Source organism: Leptodactylus fuscus, chromosome 1 (genome assembly GCF_031893055.1).
Source record: "Leptodactylus fuscus isolate aLepFus1 chromosome 1, aLepFus1.hap2, whole genome shotgun sequence".
Taxonomy (NCBI): Eukaryota; Metazoa; Chordata; class Amphibia; order Anura; family Leptodactylidae; genus Leptodactylus; species Leptodactylus fuscus.
In genome coordinates, this window is record NC_134265.1 from 294,311,854 (window position 1) to 294,326,992 (window position 15,139).

General features: G+C 40.8%; 1 protein-coding gene across 1 annotated transcript in view; it reads left to right on the forward strand.

Moving 5' to 3' along the window:
- Nucleotides 1–15,139, forward strand: part of PALLD (palladin, cytoskeletal associated protein) — a 247,199-nt gene that overhangs the window by 89,074 nt on the left and 142,986 nt on the right. Inside the window, exon 3 of the mRNA XM_075258140.1 lies at nucleotides 13,439–13,617. Coding sequence (XP_075114241.1) covers nucleotides 13,439–13,617 — 179 coding nt within the window. The remainder of the gene's footprint in view (nucleotides 1–13,438; nucleotides 13,618–15,139) is intronic.

The window sequence follows — 15,139 nt, forward strand, 5'->3', positions numbered from 1 at the left end:
GGACACTATAGGGGTTAACACTGTGTGTGCAGGGGACACTATAGGGGTTAACACTGTGTGTGCAGGGGACACTATTGGGGTTAACACTGTGTATGCAGGGGACACTATTGGGGTTAATACTGTGTGTGCAGGGGACACTATTGGGGTTAATACTGTGTGTGCAGGGGACACTATTGGGGTTAATACTGTGTGTGCAGGGGACACTATTGGGGTTAATACTGTGTGTGCAGGGGACACTATTGGGGTTAATACTGTGTGTGCAGGGGACATTATTGGGGTTAATACTGTGTGCAGGGGCAAGTAAGTAAGGGACATAATAGAGTGCGGAGGAGGGGGTCAGTCGAGGTCTTTGGCGTCAGTTGGGATGGGGGGGGGCCCCATGTCAAAAGTTCGCCACGGGGCCCCGCCATTCCTAGTTACGCCACTGGTAATAGTACACAGCGATAAAGCAATAGCACAACAAGTAAGGCATTGCAGGGTGGAAGAGCGGCCCTAAAGTCACAATCGTAAGCAATGCATGATACAGTACTAATAATAAAATATACTACTGACCAAGTAAAGGATGTGCACACCCCTAAAACATTTTATTACCTTTTTTAGTTATGCTTTTCTATCTGAAGTCTTAACCTAACAAAATCTTTATGAAATTCTGCAGGAGCAAAAAGCTCTTCCCTGTATGATGGATTATACCACACAGAAACTTCTGCCACTAACTCCTGAGTGCAGAGTTCATATGGAATAACTATGGAGAAGGAGCTCATAGCTCAGCGTCCCTAGCTAAATATTTATAGTCCCTTTATATTATAAATATAGATTATTTAGTAGAATATATAGAGAATTACAACTACACTTCCCCCAGCGGATAGATATAATACATGATCTAGCTGTCCGTGTCACACTGTGCTGATACATTATGGGTTTCACAACAGAACAAAGAGAAATATAAAAACTACGATGAAGAGGAAAAGCAGGATTGTAGGGACATGAGAGCCTTACCCTTGGTTCACATCTGCGTTTGGTAATCCGTTCTGAGAGTCCGCATGGGGACCCCCCGAACAGACTACCGAACACATTTGCAAGCGGTGTGCAGTGAAAGCACACGGACCCCATAGACTATAATGGGGTCCGTGAGCTTGCCGCGAGATCTCAGCACGAGTCATGCAGACTGGAAAGTAGATTGTGAAATACTTTCCCGTCCACATGTTCCCTGCGGAGATACACACCGCTTGCAGTAGCGTTCGATAGTCCTTTTGGGGGTCCTCATGCGGACTCCCCTGATCGGATTACTAATTCAGATGTAAACAAGGCCTTACACATGAAAGAAGCCTGAAGTGTGATAGACAATCAATGGATGGGTTCAGAGATGGAAATAAGTGTGTTTGTGATAGTTCCTCTTTAAAAGAATGGTTATGGGCACAGTACAGAAGATATCCCAAAATTCAATAAAAGGAAATGTTGACCTTTTAAAAATGTAAAAATAAGGCTAGAGCCACCCAGTGACTTGTAGTCAAAGAACATAGTGTGCGATATAAGTTTACATTGTCATACCCAGGATAGTTAACAAGGATAGTTAATGCCATTGCATTGGGACCCGGAAATTGCCACAACTGCGACATAACACTTAGCAAAAGTCCAAACCTACTGAGCCTTTGCATAATCCCATTCACTATAATTATATGTAATGACTGATGGCAATATAGGCTCATCTTAACGTTGCTTGGCTAGAGTAGGCTTCGCCTTGTATCTGTGCTGGTGACTACTCAGTAACTATAAAGTTAATAAAAATGGCTGTGAGTAGCAGGTGTGGTTTAGGAGAAGCAGGCAGGTCAGATTGCGTCCCTCGCTGGTTCTGGGGTATATATTCTGGCTTGTAAGTGTGTTCCTCCTCAGCACTGTGGGTGTCAAATTGAAGAATTTGTCATGTGATACGTTGGAGGATCATTCCATATGTTCTCTAGACAAATTCCAAGTTATTTTAAAAAGTCATCATGGAAGACATAAAATCTACCCAGCATAACAAGCAAGCTTCGTCTTGTATGCTTTCACTGAAGAATAAACTTTTATTCTGCATAGTATCTTTTACATGAAATAGAAGCTTGTTTTCTGGTGCAGAAATATGAGACAAACATTACATTTAATGAGCCTCGCAGATGATACACACAGTGGCTGTTAACTTTTTACGCTTTCTTTTTAATGTAGTACAAAACATTATTCAGCAGGCCGCTGCATGTCTTGTGTAAATCCCACTGGTGATAATCATTACAGTAAGCAGTATAAATCCTTCAACAGTTTCCGTGTCAGCTGCCCTATAATATAGAACTTCATGAGGACCTATTGACTTCACGGCTTATTGTTGCTACAGAATAATTATGACTGGCCATATTGTCTTGTGGTGACACACCTAGAACAGAGGCGTTTTCCCGCAGGAGTCAATTTAAGTTCCAATCTGTAAGATTGCCCAATGTACTATATGCCATAGTGTGACTGATGCCTCTGCAAAACCTACAGCTCTGCCTTTATGGTTTTCCCATTGAAAATAAGATTGAAAGATGGATGTAAATTCAAAATCCTTGCACCTACCGAGCAGAGCAAGCATTTAATAATAATAATAATAAATTGTATTTATATAGCGCCAACATATTCCGCAGCGCTGTACAATATGTAGGGTTCAAGTACAGACAGAAAGATGCATTACAAAGAAAATCATTTCACACAATGGGACTGAGGGCCCTGCTCACAAGAGCTTACAATCTATGAGGTAGAGGGGTTGACACAAGAGGTAGCAGGGGCGGCATTGCTTATACAGAGGTCAGACAATGTTGCAATAGAGGTGACTGTCATTACATAAACATAAAACTTTATGAGTAGGGTTGAGCCGATCTTGACTTTTCAGAATCAATTTTAAAATCCGATTTCCAATCATTTTTCATTCGATCCCAATTCCGATCCCAATGCAAGTCAATGGGATTTTTTTATTAATCGGAGATCGGATTTTAAAAGCAATCCTATTCACTATACAGCATGGAATCTAAGAATTGAACGCTTTAATTGTTAGAATCCACGCTGTGTAGTGAATCACTAAGTAGCCAGAGGATTTTTTTTAATCCCCTGGCTACTTAGTCCCCCCCTGGTGTCCACTTTACCTGCAGAGATGGCTGCTCCGGTGTTCTTCTTCACCTCGCTGCCGCTCCACGCTGCTCTTCTCGCCTCGCTGCCCCCTGCCTCCCAGGTTAGGAGAGTGTGGGCGGGTTAGGAGAGTGTGGGCGGGTAATGGGAGGGGAGACGTCACGTCTCCCCGCCCTGTACCCGCCCACACTCTCCTAAGCCACAAGCTCCACCTTCCTAGCTCTTTAAACACTAACCTGGGAGGCGGGGCAGCAAGGCGAGAAGAGCAGCATGGAGCGGCAGTGAGGCGAAGAAGAACACCGGGACCGGAGCAGCCATCTCTGCAGGTAAGTAGCCACTAGAGATGTTAGTTTAGTCTCCCATTAGAATGAATGGAGGCAGCCGGCGCGCAGGGGGTTAAGGCTGTGTGCTGGCTGCTGCCATTCATTCCTATGGAACCGCAGCGGAGCCTTCACACTGAGTATGCATTATATACTCAGTGTGAAGGCTAAGCAAAGCATTGTGGGAAATAGTACCGATCTCGATCCCACCTAAAAAGATCACTCAACCCTATTTATTAGCCGTCACCAGTCGTGTCCTTTAAAGCATTTAAGCATTTAAAATATAACTTAAATGGAACCTATCACTTTTGGATAAGAAATGTATGTACAAGAGGAGTATTCACTATTTCTGCCTCTGCATGCTATATTTGGAATTTGTAGTTCTCTCTGCAGGTGAGTGGAGGCTACTAGGTGCCATACACTCCACACAGTAAGTACAGAAGAATCTGCTCTATAACTGTCTCTCATAAACAGCCCCATATATAGAGAAATACTGAGCAGTACTGATATCAATAAAGTGCTTTGGTTGTAATAGAAAGCTTCTATTTAGCTTCAGCATCAGACTAAGACAGTTTCTTCTCTTATCGCCTAGGCTTCCTGCTTACTCTTCCCTTCTCTACAAATTCCTTCTCAATTTTGATTTTAGCAGGGATTTTCAGAGTGAAAGGGAGCATGCCTAATAAACAGCCTCATTATATAAGTTGTGTTAAAAAGTTTAACACCTTAGAGTACATCTAGGGGTCTTCATATACCTGTAATTTTAAGATATATATGTGCCATGGGTGAGCAGGTGAGTTGTTCACTGGGGCTCTGAGCTAGGATATCCTTGTAGACTCTGACTCCCCGTATATCTGGTGCATGGCACTGTTTATACACTGTACTACATACAGATTGGCAGCAAACAGCATCTCAACAAGCATAGGTTTCCTTACAATAAACTATATAGATTAACAATAGAGATGAGCGAACAGTAAAATGTTCGAGATTCGATATTCGTTTTGAGCAGCCCCTCAATAATCAACTACTCGAATCGAATATCGAACCCTATTATAGTCTATGGGGGGAAAATGCTCGTTTCAGGGGTAGGCAACGTTTGATCAAATTATACTTACCAAGTCCACGAGTGAGGGTCAGGCTGGATCCTCTGAGAAGTCTTCTCCTGGGCAGAGCCGACTGCGCATGCCTGCACTACAAGCGGACATGCGCAGTCGGCTCTGCCCAGGTCCGATGCCTGGCAGAGTGAATTCAGAGCCGGAAGACGCTGCGGGGAAGCTGCACAGAGAAGACTTCTAAAGGTAGAAGAAGAACCAGCGTTGATTGGCCAACTGTATAGCATTCTGCCAATCAATGCTGGTTCTGCATCAAACTTTTACATTCGAACAGCGAGCGGTACTCGATTGAGTACGAGTATTTCGAATACCGTAGTATTCGATCGAGTACTACTCGCTCATCTCTAGTTAACAAATAACCTTATTTATTCATATATAGAAACATTGAGATAACATATAGGCACAGAGGTAGGCCAACCAGTATCCTTCCAGCATCTTGTTGCTACATGAGCAAAAATTCTCAACACACAGACCTAAGAGTGCTCAAAAAGCCAATAACCAGATAGAAAACATAAGGCAAGGACTAGGTAGCAAATGACTTTTAAAATAAATGTTGGCGTAGTTTTAGGAATTTGCAAATGAGTATATGATATTATTTGGATATAACTGTTCAGTGCACCTCCAGAATGAATTTTACTGGTGGGTCCTAGTATTATCAACTCCGAATGAGCAGATCATTTTGTCCAGTTTTTATTTCCTGAAATGTTATTATATGTATAAATCCTTCTGTGTTCAGTAGCTTGGCCAAATGAAGCCCTTCTGTAACACATTAGTAAGGTTGGTCATTGTCCAACTATTTTTTAAGCACTATTAGAGCCCTAAACATATTCTTTATAGTGCTCTATAGATATCATTAAGCTGCTATAAAATCCATATTTGTGCTATCCGGTGATATAAGGTTGTCCAGAAGCAGTAAAATAAATTGCTGTACAATGTGAGCTTATAAGGTTTCACCTGGGACACAATGTGAACTCACAGTAGCTAAAAAGTGCTTTAAAACAAGCACTGGCTCCACTGTCTATTATTCTTGGTCAGCGCTGCAGTTCTGCTGCTAAGTTCAGGTCCCTGGGATATTACACAGAGGCCCACAACCAGCACTGCTTTTTCAATTATCCTAAAATAGCTTTATATTGCATTTACTAAACAACTTAGTGGTTGATGATGAATTACTTTAGTCTCTAGTCCCTAAGACCGTAGCTCAGAATTTAGTGTTCGTGATACCATTTAACCCTTCTAAAACACTTAGCACCCACTTGTTTCCTCTTGTGGGTCCTGTGGGATTTTCTTTTCTTACCAACAATTTTAATAATTCACATGGAATCTACTTTGATGCTTAAGGCTGGGTTCTCATCTGTGCTGAAGTCTCTATTGGAGACTCTTTCGCAGAAACTGACGAAAATCAGCGGAGAGAAAAGTTTGAAAATGACAGACACCCGACAGACCCCATTAAATTCAATGGGGTGCGCTGGTGTCCGTGTTATCTGCTGTTTTAACAGAACTGTAGTGTGAACCTAGCATAAAGCATAGGAAGGGTCCATACTATAGTTGGATTCCATTATGAAGGTGTTCGTTTAAAAAAGAACAAAAAAAAAAACAACGGACATCTATCATAACAGACACAAGCCATGAGTTACTCTCCGTCCGTTGCCCATAGACTTCAATGTTAAAAAAAATAACGGACACTTGCCATCCTTTTTTTTTCTAACGGACAGAAAAGTCCTGTATGTAGGTTTTTTTGTCCGCTGGAAAAAAACGGACACTAAAGGACACAAACGGAAATAAGATAAAATGAATGGAAATTTTAACGGACTTCTGATGGTTCACCTAGTGTCTGTTGCTAAAATCTTGTAACAGTCAATAGCTACAGACACTCCTGACGGTCACCAATGGTAGTGTGAACGCCCCCCTTACCTAAACTTTCCAATAACTTTTGATTTTGTGGCAGCATTTGTGTCATTAATCATTTTGCCTTAGTTCCATTAAATCCTGCATTTCTTCTTTCTTTCCCTATTTGAAATCTCTACACCGCTTCTCATTGCAGTACAGAGGATAGGGCTCCTGTGTAAGTCAGAGATGCTATGACGTAGGGTCACTTCAAACAGTCATATCTCGGACATATCTCTGTTCTATGTTTGATAAAGGCCTTTTGCAGAAAGGAGTCAAAATTCATTAAACCATTCCCAACATCCACCATAATAGGTAGCCACCAAGGAGTTGAGTGTCCGCTATGCCTGCCAGGTTTATGCTGTATTATCCCTTTGAAACTGGCTCCCAAAACTAAAACAATGGCACACTGTTATGCCCCTGCTGCTATACCTTCTTTCAGGAGCTGTCTGGTTCTTATGACTGTCTGGAGCCTCGAAAAGTGTAGATAGCAATTTCCCCATGTAGGACATTAATATTGTAGTTGGGACAAGTGATCTAAAGATTGCAGGTTTAAGACCCCTAGAGGGGCTAAATGTTTTTTAAATATATATATATATATATATATATATATATATATATATATATATATTCAAATGACTTCCATTCATATGACTTCAATACCTATCCCAATCCTGACTGCGTTTTCAATTTATTGGTGCAAAAAATGCGCCAGAGAAGGTGGGAGGGGATATGAATTTTTACTGCGTTTGCCTCGTGCTATTCGCTTGTAATCGAATACCTCGAACGGCCTGATATTTGATCGAATATCTATTCAATCGAACGATGTTCGCTCATCCCTAATGGTTACACATGCACACCACCACTCCATTCACATGGGCACTTGGAGACTCTCATTCTTGTGGCTACAGCAGTCAAACCCCAAGAGACACTTATCTCCTATCCTATGTGTACGGGTTAAGTGTTTGTAATAGTGGAAAAAGCCCTTTAAAGTTGCCCAACATATACTACTTAACTACTGTCTTATATTGTTTACCAGTTTTGCAAACTGACTGTCACATACAGAAGATAGCACATATGTAAGCCATATATGAGAATATCATTTTATACAAGGTTTGTATTCACAAACTATATGCTGTTGTCCCCCATGAGAGTGATAAGAGTCTAAGGGGATTATAAGAGTTAGTCTCATATAAATAAACGTCCGAGGTTTCCTGTTATCTTCTTACATAGATTGTTGAAATGTGACCCCTTCGTTAATAGGACAGTAGTAATAATTGGTAATTAATCCTGGCTGTAGGAATACTGGTCTGCCAACTTCACATGCAATTTATAGTGCAGGTATCTTTTTATGTAGAGGAACTCAGACACTGGTGCCAGGTTTAGGCTCCATGCACACAGCCTAGGAGTCTGAGGGGGTTTTGGATTTGCAGCCTGAGTTTATACCCATGTCCTATTCCAATATTTATAGAACTGATCCTATAAAATATCAGAATGGAATACAGCATCGGAAAAACACCCTTGGGCTGCACACTAACTCATGTGCATGAAGCTTTACTAGAACATTGCACTTCATATACTCACGCAGAGTGATGGGATTACATAGGAATAATTCTTACAGTTATGTCATACACCCTATATAACACCATGCAATCTAACTACAAGAATAATAAACAGAGTGAAGAAACAATATAAAGATGTTTATCACTGATATGTCTGCAGAGGAATTAAAGTGATGCCACAGTTCTTAGTCCCTGTGGAGAAGATTTCACTTATATCCTAAACCGTATTGCAAGGACTATTAAAGAGTAAGGCTTGTCCTATAGGGTAGTTACTGTAACTCCAACAGGTGGCACTAAGGAGGCAGCTTTCTGCCTCCTACATGAGAGACATGTGACAACATGGATATAGTTATCAATGATATCACTTCACAGTAATAATAAAGATAGTGGTTTAATAATACAAAAAAATTACATTATAGTGTAATGGCAAAAATAGCAGAAGTAATGTAAATTCACAGGTATGTATCAGTGGTCAAGAGAAAGTGTACTGTAGTATGCCTATAATTATGCCACCAAACAGGGATGATAAATGTAGAAATGTCACAGCTCCTGGCTACATACTGCAGTGATGTCACAGCCCAGAGAAATAAACGCTACGGAGAAAATACATCAGTGGCATCACAGCACACAGCAAATACAGCATGTCACATCATGGGATTATTGCACAGTGATGTCACATCATGGGATTATTGCACACAGTGATGTCAGCAGACAAGGAAATTAAACATAGTGATGTCATAATCAATAGCTTAGACTGCAAAATAAAAATGAAGCAGGCACAGCCATAGTCAAATCTGGGATACTGCCACCCACATATTGAGAATATACAGTATGTACAAAACAAAGAGACATCACATTCATAAAAGAAAGGGGTCACACATATACAGAAAAGTTCACATCTAGAAATAGAATAAAACGTTGGATACTGGAAATGCAGTTAAAATAATTAAGCAACATGGAGATCATCATTATAAGAGGACTCTCTGCATCTCTATAATACTATGTGGGTACAAATCCCAATGAATACAGCCCCAAACATGTGGGCCAAGTATGGTCAGTGATATACAGAAATACAGGTATATAAACAATGCAAAGTAGACAATATATGAAAATTAGCAAGAAAGTACCCCTGTTGATGTCAATGATGTGACAAGCAATGAAAGTATAGACATAAGTGAAGCATATGTAGCCTGATGGGCTGAGAGAAGTGACCCAAAAATGTTTTAAAAAGTTACACAGAACACCCCCTTGTTTGGCAGAGCTTCCTCAGTCACTCGGGCCTAGCTGTGACTACGACCTCTACACTCCCTACATTACATATGAGAATCACTTTTTATCACCTCCCCTTTTCAATTTAATAGAACATGTTTTATTCCAAAACTACCCTTAGTTTTTAGGGCAATTGTACATCATGGTATATAGCATGGCATAATTCATGTTTGTGCAACGCAAAATATTTGTGTTTGTTACTTCTAAAATTGAGTGTTAATGTAATCGGCCCCTCCCATTCAATTACATATGATGTCATGGAACTTGTAGAAGGCGCTATTGACACTGTGGTAAGCTGGTGCTCTTCACTGTTCTTGCTCAACCAGTCATCTTGGTCTCAGATTTGCTGGCAATGAATCTATGTTTATTGGAGATGGCCCAAACCAGTGATGGATCATTGAGGATGATCTATTTGTATTTGTTGAGATTGAAGGTATCTAAGTAGCAAACTCTTCAGAAGAAAATGACAGTGCCAGTATACAGTAGTGATGGTAACACGAAGCTCTGCCAAACAAGGGGATGTTCTTTGTCATCACTTATGCATCCCCCTTGTACTGTGACAATACGAAACAGAGAAAACATAACAATAAGAATATACAATGGACACATTTCTATCCAGCTACCTACTATATTTGTGTACATTCTTATTGTCTTAATGAGTAGCAACAGAATATTAAGCAAAATCACAGCAAAAACCACATCAAAATGCAGCAAGAAAAACAAGCCTTAGGCTGGGGCCCCACGCAACGTAAACGCCGCGATTTGCCTGCAGCGGAGATGCTGCGGGAAAAATCACGGCGTTGTACAGTGCAAGCAATGGGGATGGGATTCATGCGAATCCCATGCCCACTCTGCGGAAAAAAACGCACGCTGTGATTTGCAAAGTGATTGTGATTTGCAGCTTTGCAAATCGCAGCATGTCAATTATATCTACGGTAACGCCGGCGGCTTTCCCGTAGATATAATGTTAAGAGAAAGTCCGCAGAGGAAAACTTTGTGAACTTTCTCTTAAAAGCGCTGCGGAAAGAACTGCAATGCGTTCACACAGGGGTTCTTTCCGCAGTGCCCGTGGGCCTTAGCCTAAATTCTTGTTTTATGGGTAACTTCACATGTGTCATTTTGCTAAGTATTTTTAGACACATATATTGAAATTAATATAGCAATACATGTGCTGTCCAACCACCATGTGACCACTGCATTAGTAAGAAACGGGGACAGAAATGTCCTGTTTTGATCGGTGGGGCCTTAACAATCAGTAGCGTTAGTACAAAGATATGAGACATCGATCCAGACAGTGGATGAGTAAGGAAGGAATAGCAAATATTTCTAAGCTGAGAATAATGTGAAACCAGCCAACCCACTTATTCAGACGAACATTAAAAATGACCATTTTTAGAACACCCTGATTTCCATTTTAATGGACTAAGCATACAAATCAAAAAACAAAAACACCCAGCTAAGGTAATAAAGCCGTCATTTTATTAGTGTCATTAAAAATAAAACAGAAAATAGACATACAAAATGTACATAATAAATAAGGGGGAAAAAGACAAACAATTCCCAAACCCAATGCAATGGAGATACAAGCTCATTAAAAAATTACGTATTATATCATAGTTCCAGAGCGAGTAAACATGCTTAAGCATCAATGGTAAATAAATGCAAGATATGTAGCAATATAAACATGAAGTACATATATATAGATTCACCAACATGCCAAGCAAAAAGTGCAGACCTGGGACCATAGTGAAAGATGTTAAATGGTACCCATACTACCAGAGCCATTGAGAACTGCGACCGCCCGACATACGTTTCGCCCACGAATGGGCTTTATCATTTTAATGGACTGGTTACTATTACTTCTGCCGACATACAGTTTGCTAATGTAACTATTAGTAATGTGCCTGTAATGGAATCACTGCTTTGTCATCTTACTATTTCTTTATGACTTACTGGCCCCAGGTTAGAATCATATCATTGCTCAGCAATGTCTAGAATATGTAGCAACTCAAGTGTGTGATCACTATCTCAGGATCCGATCCCTGTGGACATCGCTAGCAAATGTTCCTGGTTAATAAACAAAGTTTTTACATGAAAAATGTCTGATTTGGTTTGTAGATGTTGTTCCATTGGTCAGAGATATGGGATAACTGTGTGTCCAGCAATTGACCACTAGCAATCCTTTTGCCTTAATGCAGCTGTTTGCAACTTTATTACTGTGAGAGAAGCCTTGAAAAAAATATTCACCACTAAGGAATCCCTACTCCTATCCTGCTTTAAAGGAAGTTGGTACGGGACGGGACTAGGCATTATTTTTGGGCTGAAATCTAATAAAGGGGTATTCTCAATATTTCATGGCTGGAAATGCAGTCCAATGACTGGTAGCTGGTAGCATGTCATAGAGCAAGAGGACCTGAGCAGATTCATCCGGATTTGGGTTTCCGCTGTATAACCATTTGGAGTCAGTTTTTGATCAATACATTTGAAAAAAAAAAAAAGGTTTGACAGCAGATGGATACCAGGCGCAAGTGTGAACCTAGTGTTAGGTGTGTTGTTTTTTTGTTTGTTTTTTTCAGTTGAGTAATGTGAACAGTGAATGAGATTTTACTTATTCCCATCCCACAAAAAAGCTATGGAAGATAGAGTGGGGGAAATTTATCAATCCCTCTACATGTTTCTTGCATAGAGGGGTGGTATTGTGGTGGACATTTGGTACAAGGACGTTTCTTACACCAAGTGTGCTCCGTGATTCCCACTTTGTGCTTTGCTCGACTTATGGTACAAATTTGGGCACAATGGGGTGTGGGGCCAGCCTGGGCCCAACAAATTCATTATAAGTCACTCCAGTTTTCTTGCGTAAGTTATAATGGAAATCTACGCCAGTTATCTACTCTGGTGCACGGATATTCATCATTTATGAAGAAGTCGGAGCCTATTTGAGATCAGTCATTCCCTGCACCAGTTGGAGCCTTTATAAAGACTGGTGTGCAAAACACCAGTCTAAATAAATCTGGTGTAAACTTTGTGAATCTTTGGTGCATTGTTAACGCATCTTGGTACATCTAGGTTGGGCTAGGTCATGGGAGCGCAAAATCTCATAAAAAGGGGGGCATGGCTTAAATGGGTCACGTTCCAAAAATGGTCACATTGTGTCAAAAATGGCCCAAAATAGTGTCAAAAAATTTTGGTACAAAATAAGCCAACTAAAAGGTGATAAATGCTGCCTAGTCGGTCTAAAGATTCACCAGATTTATCATCCAGGATTGGTTACTGTGATAAATGTCGTGTATTGTCAAACTGGGAAGGCAGGAAGGGAGAACTGGCTGTGGTAATGGCCGGCTCCCCGGATTGTCCACTACACAGAGTATGGAGCTGTCTTCTTCCTGCAACATTCTCTGTGTATCAGCTGCTGAGAACAGCAAATCAGTGGGGTGCCTGATGTGAGACCCCCACTAATATGATCCTGATAACCTAACCTTACTAAATTGTTGCTAACTGGCAAATCCCATAGAAATTCAAGATTTGCTGACAAAAAGCAAAAATCTTTTAATGTTGCTTGTAGTCTGGCCTTGGAACCTTTCATTTGCTATCCTATTTGTGTGACATTTGTGAATTATTGTGCATGGTGTCTTCCATATAGAGATTTTTCAATACAATACTGACCACATGTGATATTGGGAGGTCATTCACTCCAATGCAGACAACTCTATACTGGCATATAACATGTTATCATATTAGAACGGTCATGGATATTGAGAATCTCCATCTGTTTCATAACTACAAGTCTCAGCATGTGTTTTAACTTTTCACCAAGGTTTAAAGGTCACGTAGAATGTGCGCCTGTGTATCTGGAGTCTAGACGTGTAAATCATCCCAGGAGATAGCATGCCTCATTATTCTGCATTTCTTCATTCAGATAGATTCCCAGGCACATTGTATTGTCTATAAAGATTATTTATCACCGACTTACAAAGAATTATGAAAGCTGTAGTCTTACGCTTTATACATGTACATTTTGATCACTGTCTTCAATGACTCATGGCCTATCTGTCATAGACTGCTTTTTTGTGATAGAAACTGACTCTTCGTGCTGTTTGCCTCTACCCTTCCACTTCCCTCCTCCCTCTCCTGGGCAGCTTAAATATCTGGGATACTTGTATGTTTGCAGGTGGTTCTGCGAAGGAAGAGAGCTACGTAACTCGCCTGACATTATCATCTCCTCTGAGAGTGACGGCCATCACGTGCTTGTCATTGCCGAAGCCTTTGAGGACGACACCGGACGCTATACTTGTGTGGCATCTAATTCCCTTGGTTCTGACACCTCTTCAGCAGAAATTTTTGTTGAAGGTAAAGTAAGATTTAGCTTAAAATACAATGTTGGATCACATACAATTTTTTTGTTTAATCCTGCAAATGTCACTATGTTTTGCCTTCCCACCCAAAACACCAACACCAACACCTGTATATAACCGCACACACCATTCCCTGTTTAAAGGGATATTCCAACATGAAGCAATTATATTACTGGACCCAGTAATGATCAGCAGAAAAGATAGGAAATAAATATTTTGGGTTGGCATACCCCTTTAATTTCCCAGTCTCAGGTTAAGGAACGCTACGCCACGGCCAACTTCAAAGAAATCATTGAAGATTTACAAAGTTATTCAACTTTTTATATTACCTATATACAAAGGTGGAGGTTAAATAAATAGCTGTAGATTCATCACTGAGACGTAATAGCAGGCCAACACAGATTTTATCACACAACTTCAAAGCACATACTGTTCATTGAGCTGCATGAACATTGCTATGTAAAAACACATTTTTAGAGTTTAAATGTCAAATTCATTTTTATAAAATATCCGGGATTATAATAACGGTTCTGTTGTGTTTTTCAAGGTACAGTACCACACTTGTCTGCAGGCCACGTCTGGTATTACAGTCCATCATCATTTAAGTGAATGGCAGAGTTGCAACACCAGACGCCACCCACAGACGAGAGTGTTGCTGTGACCCTTTTTGCAAATAACACACAATACCTTTAGGGGGCATTCACACGGAGTAATACAGTGTTGATTCTGGCACAATACCTCCATAAGAATCAGCGCTGCAAAACAGAATATCATTGACTTCATTGGGTACCGTTTAATGCGCGTAACACATTGAAATCAATGGGTTAAAAAGCCTCCCATCACTTTCAATGTGTTACGGGCGTTAAACGGAACCCATTGAAGTCAATGATATTCTGTTTTACAGCGCTGATTCTTACACGACTTATCGTGCCAGAATCAGCGCCGGGTTACTCTATGTGAATGCCCCCTAGGCTGGGACTGCCCTAGATGAACACGCTGCAGAAATTCCATCATGGTGTCCTGCAGGTCACAGGAGATGGTGGATTATGCTGTGTTTTACCCGAAGGAATTACTGCAGGTCTTCCACAATACAAAGGTTGAAAGTCACAGATGAAATCCACAGCAATAATTGACATTCTGCAAGTATAAAAACTGCAGTGCAACTCATTATAGGTACTATAGGTTTTAGTCACAGCAGGTGGATCAGATTTATATAAATGCTACTATTGTAGATCAGAGAAGATTAGTTGCCACTCTGCGATCCCTGACTGTGTGTTCCCAATCTAAAGCTGGGGCCCCACTTAAGTAGCGTTCACACTACCGCCACTGTCTGCCCAAGGATTTCCGCCCTGAACCCCCAAGAAACTGGACAGGGGATGGCTTTTCGACGGTCAGCTTTAAAACCCATTCATTTGAATGGCTCTTTAAAGGTAAGGGTGAGTTCACACAGAGGAAAGTGTAGTGCAATCTGGCACGTACACACGTGTCGGCAGATTGTGCTCCGCAAAAGCTCCCAT